The sequence below is a fragment of the Labrus mixtus genome, chromosome 11 (assembly GCF_963584025.1).
Source record: "Labrus mixtus chromosome 11, fLabMix1.1, whole genome shotgun sequence".
Classification (NCBI taxonomy): domain Eukaryota; kingdom Metazoa; phylum Chordata; class Actinopteri; order Labriformes; family Labridae; genus Labrus; species Labrus mixtus.
This window is the reverse complement of record NC_083622.1, coordinates 25001367-25021856: the sequence shown is the minus strand read 5'-3', so window position 1 is coordinate 25021856 and position 20490 is coordinate 25001367. Positions and strand designations below refer to the sequence as shown.

General features: G+C 39.9%; 1 protein-coding gene and 1 long non-coding RNA gene across 3 annotated transcripts in view; one reads left to right on the top strand and one right to left on the bottom strand.

Moving 5' to 3' along the window:
• The window catches only part of LOC132984273 (ankyrin repeat and IBR domain-containing protein 1-like), a 31719-nt gene that overhangs the window by 6661 nt on the left and 4568 nt on the right, over nt 1-20490 (bottom strand). For both annotated transcript variants that reach the window (XM_061051036.1, XM_061051037.1), the window contains exons 4-17: nt 19405-19587; nt 18583-18700; nt 14833-15041; nt 11929-12017; nt 11699-11843; nt 10732-10898; nt 8957-9045; nt 8005-8135; nt 5252-5386; nt 3881-3967; nt 3409-3475; nt 2659-2804; nt 1977-2155; nt 1765-1816 (exon numbers count right to left, since the gene is read on the bottom strand). In XM_061051036.1, coding sequence (XP_060907019.1) covers nt 1765-1816; nt 1977-2155; nt 2659-2804; nt 3409-3475; nt 3881-3967; nt 5252-5386; nt 8005-8135; nt 8957-9045; nt 10732-10898; nt 11699-11843; nt 11929-12017; nt 14833-15041; nt 18583-18700; nt 19405-19587 — 1797 coding nt within the window. The remainder of the gene's footprint in view (nt 1-1764; nt 1817-1976; nt 2156-2658; nt 2805-3408; nt 3476-3880; nt 3968-5251; nt 5387-8004; nt 8136-8956; nt 9046-10731; nt 10899-11698; nt 11844-11928; nt 12018-14832; nt 15042-18582; nt 18701-19404; nt 19588-20490) is intronic.
• On the top strand, nt 2118-7014 carry LOC132984281 (uncharacterized). Its single transcript, XR_009674910.1, has 2 exons — nt 2118-2202; nt 6555-7014. It is a non-coding gene; the product is annotated as an uncharacterized LOC132984281 (long non-coding RNA).

Genomic DNA, 20490 nt, shown 5'->3' with positions numbered 1-20490 from the left:
ACAGCAGATAGGACTGTGTCAGAATCCTGTTCAAACACTGATTGCTACTTCACTTTGTAGGTGTGCTCAACCCCAGCTGACAGTGATAGAGCAGGTAACCTGTAACACAATTTAAAGAGACTTAAGATTGTATAATCTGCAGACAACAGAGTATCTGTCGGGATCATGTGAACTGATTTCTGTTATCTTGTTAAAGTGCTTTATACAGTATAATAGAACTTTCTCTCATTTACAGAAAGAGACATCACACAGCCGCCGAGGATGTCTGAAAACCTTCCCCATGTGTTTTTTTTTTGTGCGTCTTTTGCAGACACGCTTCAAAGTTATGTGTTCAAGCTTCCTAGTTTGCTGCTTTGGTTTGGATAAAAACAATATTTGTCCAGCAGTGAAATGTTTGCTCAGTAAACCTTAAGCAAACAAAAGCTTTATAGAGCTTTGACTCTGCCTGACTGCATGGTGCTGAGCAGGCAAAGAATAAGAAGTTTCACAAGTCATTCATCAAACTGGCAGACTGATCTTGTCATTTGTTTTCCTGTCAATTGGGAAATGCCCGCTTTATGCTGTTAAAAGATGTGCACAATAACCCGAGAGGCTGAAGTTTGATGTAAAATTTGCATATTTGTGTCGTGTTTTTAACACTTCAGACGGAGGCGACACTGAGAGCCTGAGGAGTGATGGAGCTGCTGAGCTGAGTGAATGTGTTCCAGATGAAAAGCCTCCATGTCTAAAAACTGCTGCAGTCGAGAAACTAAACAATAACAGAAACTGCAATGTATTGACTTATACGCCAGTAATGAGTGTGTGCATCAAGCTGTGCAGGAAAAAGCAGGGAGGTCAATAATCAAACCATTATGTGGTCGACAGTTTTATGACTGTAAAAGTTAACTATAAACGCCCGGTGTTAATGCACAATCATTGGAAGCAACCTGCTTAGGTGTCTGCCAGAGTGCTGTGCTTTTCATCACTCCGACTGGGAGCACAGGGGAACACTGAACCATCTGGCTCGCTGCAGTGTGTTGAATAACACGGTGATCTGTTGGTCATCATGGCTTCTCAGTGCTCTGACACAGCCAATGTAGCACTAATAGAAAAGGTATAATGCAGTGCTGTTTCACTACATGACACAACAATCATGATTTATTTTTCTGTAATTAGTTAATAACTAGACCATTCTGAATCAAATCAAGCGCTCCCTGTTTACAGATTAACTGTCGGACCAATCGTAGGAACCTTTCAAGGCCCACTGAGCAGCTGTAAACATGGGTGTGATTGTAGGTGAGAGCTTCATGTATAGTAGAAGTGCATCATTTCTAAGAGTAATAAAGTCATTTTGCTGCATGTATTGGTGATGTTATAAATAATGAGTCCAGTATTATGACTGACAAAAGTCCACAGACAAAGTTTAATGACTTCTTATAGGGTTTTGAATTTGGTGTTTACTCTAAAGTATACTACAGCTGAAATCTGATTTTTTTAACAAGCCATAATTTTTGTTCGAGTCTGAAACATTCCTCTTTGAAAGCGATCTGTATTAACTAAGACATTACTGATTATTTCTGCCGTATTCTCCTCTGTTCCACTTTAAGTTTACAAATATTAAATCCCAAAAAATGAAATTTGCATGCGAGTGCAAAATCTGATCTGTGTCAGGCTGTTATATTAAGTATCAAATCAAGCGTTGGGTTAATGTTGTTGTTTTGACAGCACAGTTGACATTTCAACTAACAAGCCTTCAGTGAAACTAATGAGGGCTTGTTTTGTTACCTCAGGTGATGCGAAGCCTAAATACTCCCAGTCCCACGTCCCGCCTGCAAAACTGCAAGAAAGGAAGAGACAGACAGATTGTTGAGAAGTGCAGAGATGTGAGTAATTGCTGATTTTTGTTAGCTAATTAGGCAATTTGATCACTTTAAACTAATGTTTTTTCATTGCTAAGATTAGATTATACATTAAAGCCTACATTTCTGTTAAGTTACCTGCGCCTGGGGGCCTCAGGAGAGTCGTTAGGGGCCACTCCTCGGGCTACTGATGCCAGGAACTCCTGCCTCTTCTGCTGCACCAGACACGCCGCACGGATTATTTTGTGGCGTGGCGTCCGTAGATAAGGCCGATTAACCTTTTGCGCAAGGTCCTCAGTCACCATTTCCAAGTCCGTCTGAGGGCAGAAAGAGAGCTGGCTGGGAGATTTTTCAGGGAAACTTAGTGAGTCATCTTTATGCAAGTATGAAATCACAATTTAAAAGTTTCACTTTGTCAAATCAAAGAATCTGTTCCCAAAGTGCGTTGTTGAAGGGCAATGTGACTCATACAAGTCTCTACAAGTGGAACTACTTTGAGGGTGACTGTGTACTTCTCAACTTTAAGAAAGTTTTCATTTTACAAACGTTTTTGAAACTGTGAGACCTGTGGGAGCCTTACCAATTCATTTTACCGTATTCAAAAAGGCTAGAGAGAGCAGGTAGTGCAATTCTTATTTATATCAGTGCTCATAAATTACATAAGAGCAGATACTTAACTAAAAGCCAAGATGTGCAGGTCTAACTAGGGCAGACTATTAAAATCAGAAGGTAGAAAGCTCAAGTCCCACATCTCTAATGGCCCATAAAGCAGCTGCTGAGAACATTTCTCTTTTGTTTTCTCAATAAGTAGGGCTGAAACCTGCATAAGCTCGTAGATCTCTTTCTTTGTGCTTTTGGGCTCCAGAAAGAACCCATAAGGATAAGAGCACTTGAGGATGCGGCGAGTCTTCAGAAGTTCTAGGACTGCGTCTTCAATGAATGTTGTGTCAGGTGGGCCTCCTTCCCCTAGGACAGAGAATGAGAGAGCGACACAGTGTTTTGCTTCACTTTTGCAGAACACATCTCTTGTTTTTTGCTTAAATTACCTAAACATCTAAAAATATTGGGACAAAATGATGAGGAATCCTGAATCAAAGCATCATGAAGAACAGCTCCATTGTACTTTATGTATTAAAGATACTTTATTCTATATCAAATGCTGCAGAGAGAGAGAGGGATTGTGCACACTTCCAACTGAGCTGGTCTTATAAACACTGAGTTATGGCCATTTCAATTTCTCTGTCAGCTGCCAGCCAGAAGTATGTAAGTAACATCCTGGCAATCTGAATGGACTGAAATTTAAACTGAGTATTGTGTATTAGAAACAAAAACTTGGCTATGCCAAAGCGGTTGTAATTGCCTGTACAGACGAGGGACTCCAAACAAAGATTACTCACATTGCACAGTATTATCACAGCATAGTCTTGCCTGCTGAATAATAACTATACCCACTGTTAATCCATTATTAAAACACCTTTGTGTTTTTCTCTCCCTCCTGTCTACTTATAAAAGCTCAATATCAGAGCGCTGGAAGTAGATGTGTCTACACGTGTAACAGAGATTGACTCACTTCCACTCAGAGCTCGACTGAGCTGCTCCATCTTCTCTTTGGCTGTTTTTAACAGGCGCTGCTCCAGCTATTGTGAGGAAGACAGGCGCTGTTAGTTTATATTGTTCAGTGAAAACTTCTGAAGAGACTGTCTTAATAATAGGGCAAATGACAGAATATGCTAAATATATGAACAGTGGGAGCAGCATAGTTTTTTAATCAAGGCGTCATGGTGTCTGATCATTGCTGCCACAAAAATCTTCAGTCAGTGAAAAAGTAGGACAGTCTCTAGTAAAATATTACAGACAGAATTTAGACATAGCATACCTTCATCTTTATATTATCCTATTCCCTCAGAGTTTACAGCATACTATGAGGTCAAGTATTAGTTTCACACCAGATCACGTTCCCACTAGCTTCATCCACAGCATGACGGTTACTACATGACTATGCTAAGCAGACATGATTGGGAGGCTTAGCCCGGCCTGTTTACCTGATAGCTGTGCTCATGGTTCTTGAAGCGTGTGTAGTAGTGCATAAAACGGTCCAGTTCCTGAAAGCTCTTGTGCTTCTTCTCTGCCTGCAAAGCGTGATGAGACACCAGTCACAGTTAATAAACTCCAGAGCATGCTGTTCCCCCTCACAGAGGCAAGTGCAGCTACTGTGGTGGAGAGCGGTCACAGCAAGTGAGTAGTGCCACAGGTGAAATCAGCACTTGTGATTGGGAAGAACGCTCGTGCAGGCTGAGAATGAACTTCTTTTCACATTGATGAAGGCAGGCAGACTTGACTGTGGAAGGCTCTATGGGGGAGAGACTAGACAAAGACTGTTTGTGTGTGTGTCTGTGTTTTTTATCTTGACTTATGCAAGCTCATTGGACTCGCGTGCTTTCCTGTTGGAAATTTTTTAAACATATGAAGGTTGTCAAAATTTACAAAACTTTTTCATACCATGTTTTTTAAAAAAGCAAAAGAGAAAGCACGACCTTAACTGCACAAAGTATGCAATTTGGACAGTGTGATTGAGTTCTTTTTTTGGTAATAAGAAATTACCCAATTTTGCATACCGAGGACTTCTATTGTTGTTGCCTAGCTATCAGAACAGCTATTGATATCGTTTGATTTTACAGAGAATCAGATCTAAGTTTAAAAGTCTGGTATTGTGACAACCCTTATACAAATTACAGAATTAGATATAATTACATCTCAATTTACAATATACTGTATATATGTGTGTTTATGTTTTAACAACATACCGGCTTATTACTATACTAATACTATTCTCTGTTTTGCTACTCTCAAAGTCAAAGTTAATATGACAAAAGAGTAAGTAAGTATCAATGTTGGGCTGATTGACAATTCATTAATAGCTGAGGAGGTGACTGCCTACGCTGGTGGTCCTGCCAATTTCAGATGACATTGAATGGGCAGTGGGGGGAAAAGGTATTCATCAGATGTATAAACGTCATAATCACTCTGCTGTTATAATTCATTATTGCTAAATGTGTTTAACCAGGAACTCCCTTCATTTTCACATCGTCTGTTTACAGGTCCAGAGGAAAATATGTTGGGTTTTTTTAAACGTTGCACACATCCTTTTGTGGTTTGATAAATTGCCACTAGTGATGTCACTTCAAGGTCAAGATCAGTTTGGGCTACAGACAGCAAGTTTAAAATGGAAGAAAATGATGCAGTGTAAAGTCAGACACACAAGACGTGGGCAGACTACTCCTCTGTAAGAGTCTCTGCTATACATAACTCATTATTAAGTTGGTTAAATAAAGCTACAGATAAAGAAAAATTGATGATTTGCCACTCCACTTCTTGATTTTATGTTAAATTAAAATGTTCAGATTTTCAGGCACCTCTTCAGTCATCTCCTTTGACTGCTCCTCCACCTGCTGGATGACCTCGTAGCGGGTGCAGCGGTAATAGCCTCCTGTTGATGAGCTGTGCTTCTTCCACTCCTCCAGACAGATCCAGCAGAAGTCATACTTACACTGCAGAGACAAGAAGGAACCATAAGACTTACATTTGCCATGTGATCACTGGAAAAATAGAGTTAATGTGAAGTTCAGCTATACTGGAGTAATTTACATTTTACAACTCCCTGAAATAACAATGTTTATATTTTCACCTCTCCATTCCCCACAATAGTAAATTCACAATATTTGAAAACTCGGCTGTTGTTTAACTTCTCAAATCATTAGGAAGGAATGAGTTATATTACATTAAAACAGATTTTAATATCAGCAATTCCTTTTTTATATCTGTTTGTTATTATTTTCCTTATTTATTAAATCATAACAGAAGGGTTCAGGATATGTCTTAGACTCAGGAATCAAGACCTATGCACTTGTCTCAGTCTTTTTCCAGAATTCTCTTTTCTTAAGCAGCTGGCAGAGTTCAAAGGAGGACAAAGGCAGCTGTTTGAATGTGGTGGTGAATCATTGTTGCCCGCTGCCACTAGAAGGCACTCAGACAACATATGAGATCACCAAGTCCCATCGGGTATTGTAAAACAACAAAACACTACAGCCACTCCAGTCCGCAGCCTACCTGGGTGTAAGTGATTTCTCTAGCAGTTCCACATGTGCTTCTGTCTGTGACAAGTTGGCCAGAGCAACACAAAAACCCTAAAGGCTGAGACCTGAGTTTCCCTGAAATCACCACGCTTACATGATACTTCAGAAAAATCAATACAGAATGAAAGAGTGGGAAGGCGGAATGAATAGAAGCACAGAGAGACACAGAAAGACAGCGTGTGAAATGGAGAGACTTAAGATAAAAAACTGTGAAGCCAGACCGGAGGGAAGGAAACGGCTGTGAAAAGACAAAGAAATGCTCCTTGGCAGTCTCCTGTTTCCAAGCAACAGGGGTAAAACCATTTCTTACCAGGTAATAACAGGTCAAGAGGCTGAGCCCTGCATGGCCTCTCAGCTTGTGAAAGCTGTTCCATTTCTCTCAAACTAATCTCAATCTCTAGTCTCCCTCTTTAACCAGAACAGGGACATTGAGAGGGCTGTCACCGAGACTAAAGGAGCCTGGTCATGTGACTGCTCTGTGCTGATATCATGACCTGCCTTGCGGCCACAGTGGTAGTAACAAAGACCCTGACAGGCAACATGACTCAAATTCTACCGGATTACTCTCACTTTTCTATCTCAGGCAGACAGACGCTGTCAACAAACCACAGGACCTACTAGCTCCAGCTGTTCGATGGATTTTCTGTTAGCCAGGCATCACCATAAGCAGTTCTGCATGATCTGAGGAAAAAGTCACTATGTGCGATAAAACTGTTCACACAGTTCCAATGCCCACCAGCTGTTCTTCATGTTTCACACAACACCTGTGTTTTCTCACTAGTTAATCCAAGGGTAGCAGAACGCTAGCTTGAGCTTCTTCTGACCACATGGAAATGGAGTGAAAGCACCACCAGTTCCAGCTCTCCATATATGAGTGAAGAAGGACAAGTGCTGAGTGAGTAGCATTGCTCATTTACATGAAGTAATTTGTAGCAATAAAATGTTTTTATTGTAAATACTTATATTGTTATGACAATATAACAATAATTGCATAACCCTACTCATCAGCTGCCTCTTTATAATCTAATAAAGACTAAAACTGACTGGTTTATCTTCATGACATTACAATACTATTTTATCAGAACAAGAGAGCTTCTTACTGTCTCAAGTCTAGAGAATAATGTTATGTTAGAGTTAAAACATCTATTTATAAATACTTAATTGTTTAAATATTATAAAAGCAATCCTCAATAGAACAATTACAAGTTAAATAAGCAGAGTAAATACACAAGTCCAAAACCACAACCTGTCGAACAAGTAAATATCAGATCAGTCATACATTTAGATCTTCTGTTCCCATAAGACATGGGAGGTTTACTGATAGTAGCTTTTTACATGATGTTGAGGAAGTCATAATCGCTAGCTGTGCACTTCCAAACTGATACATGCGCCAAATTTCCCTGATCACAATCCCCCCCTAAAACTCCATGAAAGCCTGAGGAAACCTTTGTCACATGTGTACAGGGAGGGAATTACAAAAGCCAGGCCCTGACTAAACATACGCATGCTTAGACCAAGTCGCCCCTAACAGTTGCCCGTACATTGTGCCACTTTGATGTTTACTATGATGTTTAATAACACCTGTAAGGACAATTAATACCCAGGAGGCTGCAGTCAAAAAAAAGAAGATGCTAAAAGTGTAAATAGTTAAGTGTCAGACAATAGAGGTAATTATTACACAGCATGCACCTTACAAATGTTAACTTGCATATTCTGTTTTCTGGTAAAAGGCAGTTTTGATTGAAGAATTATACATTTTCCGAAAGCTGCTTACAGGTTCTTTGCAAAATAAAAACAACACATTAAACCTACCAAAAATCTGCTTGCCACGCTCAAAGATCATTGTGACCAATCCCCAAGGTTAAAGGTCGAGTTCCCGTTTATATGCAGTTAAAATTTTACAAGACAAACACTAAAGAATTGTTGCATCAGAATCTTTTCCTCATCAGTATATAATCAACACGTTGCTGCCTGTGATATTTTAAAAAGTCACCTGATTACATATTGAATTAGTAAAACAGGGATGAACGTACCTTAGCACACTGCATGTGGTTGCAGCCCTCGTTTTTCTGAATTGGGGATTTACAGTTGGCGCAGGGTTTAGCGTTTGAGAGCATCCACAAGCAGTTGGCTGCGTCCTCATACGCTTCGGTCACACCAGCCACTTCATGGAGGGGGAGGGGGTTAAAAGAGAACAAATGGGGGCATAATGAGACAGAATGAGAATGACTATTACCAGATCGTCTAAACAGACCACTGCACTGAGTGGGAAATTGTCGTGCCTGACTAATGTGCATTGCTTATTTTTGTTAACATCTCCCAAGATGCTCATGTAACCCCCCTCCCTCAGTCACACACATACAACAGAATAATTGGCTCTTATCAAAGCACCTCTGATGTGCTGTTTGAAACGCCAGGATGAAACCAAATCCGGGGAAATCGAAGGGGAGGATGGTTCCAAAACAAAATAATTGCTTTTACATTTGGACAGTCACATCAAAGGCGAAGCACTTTGGGGTGACTTGGACCATCTTAAATCATCTATTAGATTACCCACAGTCCAATTACTGCTTATAAACAATGCAGACTTTCAATGAGTGGGCTGTCCATTTTAAATAATAATTTATCATCAAGATGGTTGGTTTTAATAGGCTCAGCACTAAACTGTTTGTAATTACTGTGGTGGAGTTCCAGACCATTTAGCTCCAAATCAATCACTCGGCTGCGACCCAAAAAACCAGGGAAAGTGAGAGGATTACACCTCTGAACTTAGCTTCTTTGTGAGAACAATATTACCCCGAGAAGCTGAGCACAATTCTCCCGGCCTGGAGACTTAGTCAGGTGATGTTAAAATGTGTAGACTCTGACTATATTCTTTTCAACAATTTGACTATGAGTGAAAATGCTGTGAAGTATCTACCCACTAGTACAATTCAGCTTTAACTTCATTCCTTAAACACACTTAATAACTATGTTAATACTTACATTCTTCAGGTCTCATCTCATTGACTTTCTGTAGCCACATCTTCCAGGTCTCACAGTCACAGGGCTCATGGGCCTCGCCTTGACACTCCCTGGAACATATGCAGAGCGATAAATGTGAAGGAGACAGTTAAAATGACGTGTTCGAAGCTCCAAGTCTGTCTGGACTACACATACAATTGAGACAAATGATGCATACACCAATCACACAGCGCTGTCACAGAGGCTGTCAGAATTGTCAACCATCAATTAAACATATATGCCTTTGAACCAAACACCCTTCTCATGTCAAGGGAGAGAAAAGTCCTGCCTGTGCTGCATCCAGTTCCATTAACAAATGTCATGTCAACTCAACTCTTGAATAAACCTGACAAGTGAGCCTGATGACCACTTTCTGGAACCCTATAGTGTGGTGAAGTGTAGTGGTGTGTGTGGAATTGGTTAAGGAAAGGTGGAGGTCATAATACAACAGTGTGTGTGTGTGTGTGTGTGTGTGTGTGTGTGTGTGTTGGGGGGGGGGGGGGGAGGAGGGCGCCAAGGGGCATGCTGCGGGGCTCCAGAACAATGAATACAGAGGACAGAAGGTGGAGGACTACACAGCATCTAGGCCCTTCTGCCCTTGAACATGCTGCCAAGATAACACACGCAGAGAGATAAGAGCAGTTACAAATCTGTGTACATGGAAAATGAATGAATACCCCTGCAAACAAACTGCAGAGGTGCAGGAGTTTGGCATTCAAGGATACGGACGCTGCACGTTCATCATATGCATAAGGGCATGTGTACCATTAAGAAATTATTTATACTAAGTTTTCCTTATTAAGGACTTTAAAAGAGGTTAGATATTTTTTTGTCAATCTGAATACAAAATCCACAATATAAAAAAAGCATCTACAACATTTGAAAAGTTAAAAGAATAGTTCAACATTTATGAAAATACACTTAATGCTCATATGCATTGAGTACAGCATTTGACTTTTATAGACTTTTATCAGCCAGATCATCAGATCATGGCTGGGACCTCGATTTCTCCCAATAATCTTTTTTTTTTTTCATACTCAAATATCTTAAACTGCTTTTTGGCAAACTCCAGGGTGGCTGTCATACGTCTTTTACTCTGAAGAGACTTCCATCTAGCCACCCTGTCATTAAGAAGTAATCGATGGAGAGATGGTCCCCACAGAGCTTCAGAGCTCTCTGATGGAGGGGCTATTAGACGCTCGCTTTGCTCCCTGAAAAGGCGCAGAGTTTCCTAGTTACTGTGTGCTGCTGCGTTGGACACACAACTCTCAAATGAGTCCTCCTAATTTTAAACTGTTTTTATTTCACAGCAATAGAACATCGTAGCGTCCACAAAACACTTTTATATCATTTGAACGTATCTATCATTTAATTCAGTTTTTAATTTTGTTAGACTTTTATATACCTCATCTTTCATTCCTCATTCTCTCTACGTTTGCCTTCTTGATTCAACTCGATGTGAATCATATTTTAAAATTGTTCAGGTTTCTTTGGCTTCATAGTTTTCCAGTCATTGTTTTTATTGCCTTGTTATCACTAAGGCTCTTCTGTAAGACAGAAAACATGTCTACTCTAGAAACATGTAATATCACTTTAAATTAAACCAATCAACACATTTATTTCAAGATTTTGTTGCATTTGTTGATCTTTAATTACTATTAAATTAGATGATCTCATAGGTAAAAGTCAGAATTTTAAAACCTATGAAATCATCTCAAAATTACAGAAACATTCATGTTAACCAGATAATTACTGACCAACAGAAGAGGTGCCCTTTTCCACAGTCCACAGCAGGAGCCCGAAGGAGGGGAAAACTGAGAGAGTCTGAGGTGGAGGTCCCAGGGCCCTGAGTGTTCAGTCTCACCGCTCTTTCACATCCGGCCTGGGGACACCAGCGGATTGCTGGATTGTTCTCTACAAATGCCTGTTGAGAGAAAAGTACAAAGAGTTTTAAAAACTATATATGTAATTCAACAACCTATTGTAAAGCCAGGGGCCCTTTGGTGAGGGTAACAGTATGACTGATTTATCATGTTTCTGCCATCAGTGAACCGTTTTCACCTGGGTGTGGATTGCAACATTTTTTGGCCTTTTTGTGCCTCTAATGGATAGACAGGACAGTGGATAGAGTCGGAAATCAGGGAGAGAGAGAGAGAGGGGAATGACATGCGGGAAAGACGCCACAGGTGGGAGGTGAACCCGGGCCGCCCGCTTGAGACGACAGCCTCCATACATGGGGTGCGCGCACTAACCACTGCGCCACCAGCGCCCCTCTATTTTCCTATTTTTACCCAAACCATCAGTCACAGAATATGCAAGCACTCATATGAACATGATTTCTGTGTTAATGTTTCTGAAACTCAAACTAAGAAGCTGGTTTTAGTGGTTAAAGTAAAACTAAGGAAACGATTCTTCATGTTAAGAGCAAACTAAAGCCTCTTACAGGTTGTGAATCCTCAACAGCGGCGTAACAAAATCCCCTGTCATCACACCACTAACACATTGTGTCCACAACAGCGTAATATTGATATCCCAGTGTGCGGCTTTACATTGTGTAACAGGGGCGTAAATATCTCGACTTCAACACTATAAAGAGAAGGTCATTCTTGACTGGTAATTAAACTCCAGAAGTGTTTTGTTTTTTGTTTCTACAGTTATGTGTAAAAGGCTCAAACTAGCATAAAACACTGTTTAGTGCATGTCTCTGTCTTTTCATCATGTTACCTTGATGTCAAACAGGAGGTAGCGCTTGTCCATCTCTCTAGACACCACACTCTCAATGACTTCCACAGGCACTAGCTGGTAGCAATCAAAGGCTGGGCAGAAGATGTTGTGAGCTTCACCCTCTTGGATTTTTAGATTTAGAAACCTGAGGAAGCATACACACTGTCAAAGTCAGCAGAACCTGGAAACCAGACAGCAGAATCTGAAGGCGCAACAAAAATATGACTTACCCTTCCCAGCATGCTCTGCAGAACTCGTGGCCACAGGACATGTCGACGGGTTCTTCAAAGACTGAGACGGAAGACAAGCAGATGCCGCACTGTTTAACAGAAGAAAAGAGATACAATCAGTCTCAAGGCCAAAGTTGAAATTGCTTCAGATAAATAAAGTCTTCCATAAAAAAAACTATTCTGAAACAACGATTGCAATTTGAAAAGGTCCTCTAGTACAAGACATGTGAGTCAGTGAATGAAAAAACAAACCGCTTTAAATATTGAAAATAAGGCCATTCTCTTGAAATATTAAAATAATTGAAATTATTTTTAGTACTCAACAGAACAACTTGACCAGGAAGAAAATATGTCTTAATAGGTTATTAAGACGGAGCGCTTAAACTAAACACAAGTAGTCATTGATTGATGCAAAACATTGAGCCAAAGGCCAGAACAGGCCAATACCATGACGTCTCATTGGCTCACAGATTACACGTTTTAGCCCACATTTCCAGATGATTGACATACAAACAGACAAAATTATGGACAAACATGCACTCACAATGACTTGCCTTGTTACAGTGAGAGACTGAGTCTTAACAAAGACATAGAGGAGGCAGTGTACTTCAACAATGTAAGTATTGATTTGTGAAGGCGCAGCATGTGATATAATCAACTATAACCTTTAAACAGGCCCTTGTGCAGGCTGGGTCGATTGGCACTGTGCAGTTCAAGTTAGGCCTCCTCAGATCCACAACAAAATGTATTAACACACAAACATAACCTATGATTCCTCATGAAGTCATTGACAGTTTAAGTCTGTTGGATTCTCCCACCATCTACTAACTGTTTAGTTAACAAACTAAAGACTTTGGATTGAAAAAACCTCAGAATAGACAAATCATGGGGCACCGGATAGCATGTGCACCCCATGTACAGAGGTACCTCTCCCAAGTTCTGTGCCAGGGGCCAAAAACCAGTCAAAAATGACTCAATGCAAAACTTTTGTTGAGAGGCATTTACAAATGCAATCAACTTTCCATCATAATTATGAACTAGCACATCCATTTAATAGCCAAAGAAATTCTACCTTTATGTTTTTTTTGCTGAAGTTCTAACTTAATTGTATAATACAATTCACTATTAATAATACCACTGCAGTGTGAAAAAATCAATAATGAATTGCATATTCTGTATAAAGTCAGCACATCGACTTTCCTTTCTATGTGTCTGTCTTCCTCTGGGACTCCCTGATTGTTATCAGACTCACTTGATACCTTCATTTGCCGTCTTCTTTAGTGAGTGGTTGAGCAAGACAAATTGCCAACAGCAGAAAGGACATCTCACATTTCCTGGCATAATTTCCATCTTAACAGCTGTTCACAAAAGAAGACAGCTGAGGAAAATGTCAAGCATGTTTGATAATTATCTGGAAATTTCAGACAAGGTCAGGTTAATGGGAGTGCAATCAAACAGGGGGTGTGCAGACCCTCATGCAGCAGGGGGTCAATATGGTTCCTTAATGACCTTGTGGACATGCAGATTCTGTACACACAGCTGAAAATACACCTTACATGAGGTGTAAGTACGTAGTTGTTGCAACAAACATAATTGGTCTATCTTTGAAAAACATTACCAGGTGTCCAAATGTTACTCCGCAGACACTCGATACCTCTTAGCGCGAGTTGGAAAGTGAAAACAATTAGCAGACAGCTACAGAGCAGATGTGTTCTGAACAAACATTAACAGTTCTCCCTACGCAAAATAAAGCAGCCCATCAAGGGAGCAGCATGATGACAAGCATCACAACTTAACTCTGAACAGAGAAATCTGGAGTGAGGCCCTATCGATATGGGATTTTTGGGTCTGATACCAATATTAGGGAGAGAAAAATCCACTATCCATACATTGACCAATATCTTTCTTTGATCCATCTTCGATCTGTAGAGATAAATATAGATATAAATATACACATTTATTGTGTTGATCCCTCAAATGCAGTTATCAAACACTTGTGTAAAAGATAATGTAATAATAAATACAACTGTAAAGTAACTGTGCATATGCGTTCATCACAGCACTCTGGAGAGTGATAATGCTTGTTGTAATCCATATAGCACACTCTGCTGGTGAAAGAGAACTGCTAGTTTAATACAATGAAACTCAAAGAAATGCTTTTTGACTGCTGAATAAATCTTGTACTATCGGCTCATATCTGTGATAAAAGTAACAAGATACTGACAGTTACTTGATATCGGCTGGCTGATTAATCGGCCAGGCTCTAGTCTAAAGAATTTGGGGTTTTCATATTCAAATCCTTCATGTTGACACCAAGACAGTAGATTACAATAAAAATATATTTGTACCTATTCTGATAGTCCAACATGTTGGCTAATGATTAATTTAACAGAGTGCATTAACTAAAAAATGTATGCAAGTAATCAAGTTCTGGAAAATAATGCAGGACTATGCAGAAAGATAGGTGTGGCAGTGAGAATTTGTAAAACTGTTCAATAAACCTGTGGCACCATGAGGACTTCATTTAAATAAACAGTGGTGTACAGTTTAAACAGTACACTGCCAGTTACTATTAGTCTGTGTGCTGCAATGCAAGCTTTTAGTTCTCTGCTGTAGAAACTTCTTGGCCAGGAAAACACACTCCTCCCTGGGGCTTCTGGTCTTGTGGTTTAAACTGTATCTGATGTTTCTTCAATGATAAGTACAGTTAAATAATAAACTTAATTAAAATGATGTGGATCTACAATTCATGCAGAAGCAATAAGAGTTGGAAGGTGTGTTACTTCTAAGTAATTTAAATGGATTTTCGATGTTATAAAAAGTGACAGCCTCATTTTCCTGCTATTCCTCTAAGTCTGCCAATTTAACAAACATCAACAAATGGAACCCAAAGTCCTCTCTCACCAGGGAGGACTCCTCGTCGGCAGGCATGAGGCTGATTTGGTCAGGGGAGGTGATGGAGGAGCGGGTGGTGCGTGGTGTCCGGGGCGAGGGCAAGGTGTCCCAGGCATTGTAGCCACTTGGAGGCGGGTTTGGCATCTGGACCCCTGAGCGTTGGCAGCATTCCTCCGCATTCGACATCCAGGCCTCTAAGAGTTTCTCTCTGTCCCAATCTGAGGGGGGGGGGGAAGGTCCAGTTAAAGAGAGATTTATTCTAACAGCTTGAACCAAAAAGAGAAAAATAATCACATTGTATGAGAAACATGTCTACACATCACAAAGAGGTCAAACAAGTTTGGATGCGAGTTAAATAAGAAATAAGCTAAAAGTGGCAACATGAGAAATAATAAGAGAGATCAGGTTGGTAATGGGCGCTGGTGGCGTAGTGTGCGTGCCCCATGTGTGAAGTCTGTAGTCCTCCAGGCATACGGCCCGGGGTTTAGATCCGACCTGTGGCTCCTTTCCCGCATGTCATTCCCCAACTCTCTCTCTCCCTCCCTGACATCCGACTCTATCCACTGTCCTATCTCTACAATAACCCCACAAAAAAACAAAAACAAAAGAAATCTAAAGAAAAAGCAATCAGGTTGGTTTGGCTTTTAAAGGGTTTGCCTTTAAAAAAAAAAAAAAAGATCAAAACAACTTTTATTTTTACAACTTTGAAGACTTTTTTTAAACCATGTGATAAGAAAACCAGCCCGGTTACAAAGAGCTTCTGAAAATCTCTGCTCTGATATAGTATCACTGTACTGAAAAAAAACACAAAGACCCAGTGTACTTTCATTTTGAGATATTTTTAAAAATGTTCATTAATCAGGGACAACAAATGACAGAATTCCCATTCAGCCTGATGAAACAGACAGACTTGCTGTCATCTCAATTCTAATTTCTTCGGAAGAAACATAAAACATTTGTTTCAAATCATCCTTTCTATTATCTGTAAGAAATGGTAAGCACAATGCTAAATCTACCAAAGCCCACACAAATCCCTCTCCAGTGAGAACACTACCACCTAAGCCTTTCAAAGAGCCAACAGCATAGACCTGCTGCCATCTGCTTTCCTGTTGTAGAATAGCTGCTCGCTCTCACATTAGCAGAAGAGCAGGTTTGAGAGCTTTTGAGCATGAATGTTGAACAACTTGTGGACTGTGCCTGAATCCAAATTTTCTTTGACAAAAAAGCCCCCCCAAATAAAGACTATGACCCGGTCAACTGTGCAATTAGGCCATTATCAGCCCCCAGACACGTTTCACCACCAGTCCAATGCCTCAGACTCTAAATGGCCTCGTTTAGATAATGAATATTGCAACATTTCCTCCAATCTCCATTCAATTACAACTCATCAATGAGTATGACCCTATCTTCGTGCTTTTGGCCATTAAAAGGAGTCTGCAATTAAAAGTCTTCACACTTAGTCTTAAATATCAAGTATTAGCAGGAACATAAAAATTCTCCAATCAGAAAAACCGACAGTCTGCTAAGCACCAAGAGTTGTGATAAGAAAACTAAACAAGACCGATATATAATATTGCAATAAAAAAAGTTGGTGTGGAAATGAGTGAAAGTTTTTCTCAAGAAATTAATAATACATAAGTCCAAGAATCCCTTCTCCAGGAGATTAACAAAAATCCTGAAATGTGCCGCCCACTATTAAACAGACAGACTGCATTCCCATGCTAGAGGTGCTTATATATAGCAAGAATCTGGAGTCACTCTCTCCTCTCTAATCTCCCAAAAGTATGTCTAATATGTAGCACACACAGCTCAGCAGCCAGCCACTTGGTCCTCTGAATTAGAGGAAAGGGGAATACTGAAAATCAAACCCAAAGTGTGACACATTTTTGAAGTCTCATATAATCCAAACCAAGTTCAGTCTAGGTGGGTCGTGAGCTTCGAAGGATTCTGTTTTAAACGTTTGGGGGTTCTTCACACACAGCACATAAGCTTAGTTTATGTGAATGAGTGGCTTAAGGCTGCAGTGCAAATCAAAGCCAGACTGTGACACTGTGAGTCAGAACTTTTCCAAGACTGCGTAACAAGAGCATCACTAGAAAATCCAGGCCAAGTGACTGATGTCTGCATGGACATGAATAATGTGGCTAAATGAAATGATTTCACTCTCCCCAGGTTACAAGGCTTTAACTGATGTGGCCGACTGGTGACAAATGTCTCTTGGATCCATGTCTTGTCAGGAATGTTAATCTGTTTTTAATACTTGAAGCTGACCGGACTGAATCATTAGTCCTGTATTTTTGAATTGTGTGGAATTTTATAAAACGTTTCCTTTTGAATGCAGATGGTTTAACCTCATAATCCAAACAAAGCTTGTTAACTGGTTTTTAATTCTTAGGTACAAATCAATATCAATAGGTCTGTTAGGGTAACTAAAAGTTTCCACCCTGTGTTATTGTTTTGTTAAAATCTAAGGAAAGAAACAGAAAATTAAAATATGTTTAAAAAACATTTACTGGTTCACATGTAATTTGATTTATTTTGTGTTAAAAGGTTAAGCAGCTTTATTATTAACTATCAGGTTATCTGTTGTCAGTCCTTATTCAAAGTTTGTATTGAACACCGGAGAGCAGCACTGAGCACAGGTCAGTAACCTTTCTGAGCCAGGTGTGTAAACCTGCTGAGTGGCTCTAATTGACAGATAGGAGCGTCAGTGGTGTGTGTGAGAGCAGGAGTGAGGTGAGAGGCTGAATTCAATGAAAGGAAGACAGCAGCGATACCATTGATAAGTGTGCTGTGTTCTTTGTTAATTATCTGTTTAGAATGTTTACATGTACTTAATTTAGGCTGTTTGTTTCATAGTGATGCATTCTGGTTTTATTGTGTAGTGTTCACATGAAACTATTAAATTAGAAGGGTAAATGATAATTTTATTTTTGAAACGTTCTACTCAATATTCGGTTATTGCATCAGGTGGTCCGCGTATGAGGAGGCTTATTGATGATAAGGCTTATCACAACTATCATCCTAAACTCTTACTGCATGACAGCATCAACAGCACAACAAATACTGACAAAGGCAAGAAAAGCTTCAGTTTTTGAGCATTACATCTCAATCAGTGCATTTACAAGAGGGCTAATGGACAGTGGACCTCTCTATCTCTCTCACACTCTTTTGTGTGTCAGAAATATACTTGGAGCGGTCATAAATATACCTGCTATGTATGGGAAACTCTGGGACAAGCATTCTTTAATATCATTTAGAGCATGTGGTGTGTCAATCACACTTTCCACCAAAACCTTAAGACAAAGTCTGGTGACCTTTTGAATCTCTTACTGCAAGGAAATCACTGGAGTGTAGCTTGAAGTTTATATGAGATATGGCCTTTCTGTTCCCAGAAATAAAAAGAATGATGACTATACAACAAATCTTTTTTTTTTTAAAGGCAACAGTGGAATAAGGTCTGCTAAGTGGTACAAAGTCAGAAATATCTCAAGTTTTGTAAAAAAATAATCTCTTTAAAAGTACAAGTTTGGACTGTAATATTAACTGCCTACTTTATTCTGGACATTGTTGCTTTTATCAGACGGTGAGCATGTAGAGGAAACACATGGATACATAAACAAAGACTATGATGTGCTAAACTGGTCACTGAAAAGAAAAAAATCCTGTGAGGCTCATTATGTGGTCATGTATGTAGAATGCTTTTTACCACCACAAGGAGGTAGATAGTGTTTTGTGTATTTGTGTGTTTAATAGTACCATGGGCACGTAGCAGCCCCTCTGCAGTGAAGAGAGGGGCCTGCAGCATGTCGGCTGTCTCCACTATCAGCATGTCCTTCAACCTCCGAAGATCCTGAGGCCGCAGGCCCTCATACAGCTATAGAGGAGGGCATGTCAGAGGAAAGGACAGAGACAGGAGAAGAGGAAAGGTGGAGAATGACAAGAGGAGGATGAGAGGGGAGGTTAAAGAAGGCAAGGCATAAAAAAAAGAATAAGGAGCAGGTTTGCAGAGATAATGAGTAGAGAGAGAGAAAGGGTTGAGATGGGGAGAAGAGGGGGAAGGGGGAGGAGAAGGAATGAACGGGAAAATTGGAAGACGACAATAGAAGCATTAAAAGCAAATATAGACAATTGCTGACCCATGATAAGGCCAGGCCCAATGAGCTCAGAGGCTGATGATTATCAGTCACATGCTTTATCGCAGACTTCTTTATTTTTGTGTTTGTTTTTGTCTAACAGAAGAATCTGAAATGTGGAGGCTGGCCAGCTGGATTCCAAAATGTGGACAAAAATCTCCTTAAGGCAAGAAGAAACTTAACTTTATCCCAGCTACATACTGTACAAAATATGATCCTTATTTTCATTCCCTATAGACCCTTCAGAATATGGTTAATCGGTGAATGTTGTTCTTAGGTTAAACTTTTGAAATTGTACTCTAGGTCTTATTCAGAACCAATTTTATCACTGTACAGAGGGATCATGTAAAGGTTGGCATTCTGGTATAACGATGTAGGTGACACCTGTTGACCGTGACAAACTTAAAGCTGTGTACACTCTTCATCTTGGCGTGTTTTTCTGTACCTCTCTCCGGTCAAGGGCTGCATACTCTGCCTCTATACCCTCAGCCTCGGGGGCAAGGGAGAAGACCATCTGTGACTCCAGGCACAAGGCCAGATCCTTGTGGTGCTGCTTCTCTGCACAGTCACATGGAGTCTCGCGGTTTTCATTCTCCGCAAACAGGTCCGCTTCTCTCTGCACAAGGAACTAAGTAAGAGGAAACAAAGGGAGAAATTGACGAGCACACTTGCATGGATGGACATAAACTTAATACCTCTAGTCTAAATGTGTTTGTTTATTTTTCTCTTCTGTGAAGCACATTGAGTTTACATTTGTATGAAATGTGCTATACTAATCAAAGTAAGTTGAATTAAATACATAGTGCAATGGTTTTCTGGTCACACTAACTTAGTGAATTAAAAGGAAAAGACTGAGGATGCCCACCCCTGCTATTCCTACATATATACAGGGATCATTATCACCAGTTCTGCACCAAATATACATTTTGAACTCTTTCAACTCTCCAAAAAGCACAAGCAGAGAAAAGAGTTAATTAAGTTTCTGAGCAGAATTTAAATAAGCCGCAATGAGGCAAATGATAAATACATCTTTTTAGCTCTATGAATATGTAATTTTAACTACTACTTATTAAACCCATTTCTTTCATTCATGTCTTTCCTTAATTTTCCAAAGTTCTAATTTAATTAAAAACAGAAATAACAACATTCAGCAGTAAAAAAAAAAAAAAATACCAAATTAAAATGTTGCCCATGCGGTGGATAAAAATGTGACTATCTTCAGTCAGTTCTAATGGCATGGCTGAATCCATCATCAAGGGGACACCACAGCTATGGTGGATTATACTTTAAGACCATTTCAGAATTAGCATCAGGTCTTAACAGGCAGATAGAGAGCTGTTATCATTACCCATGTAACTCTTCTTTGTAGATCTTCCTGCTGCAGGGATTAATAATAATATGTTTTGTGATTTCCCAGTATCTTCCCAAAAGACACAAGGGGACTGTTGTTAAAACATAATGGGATGTGATCACACCCTTACCCAGGGTTTTTCTTGACTCTATCTAGCACCACACCACACACAGGCTTGTA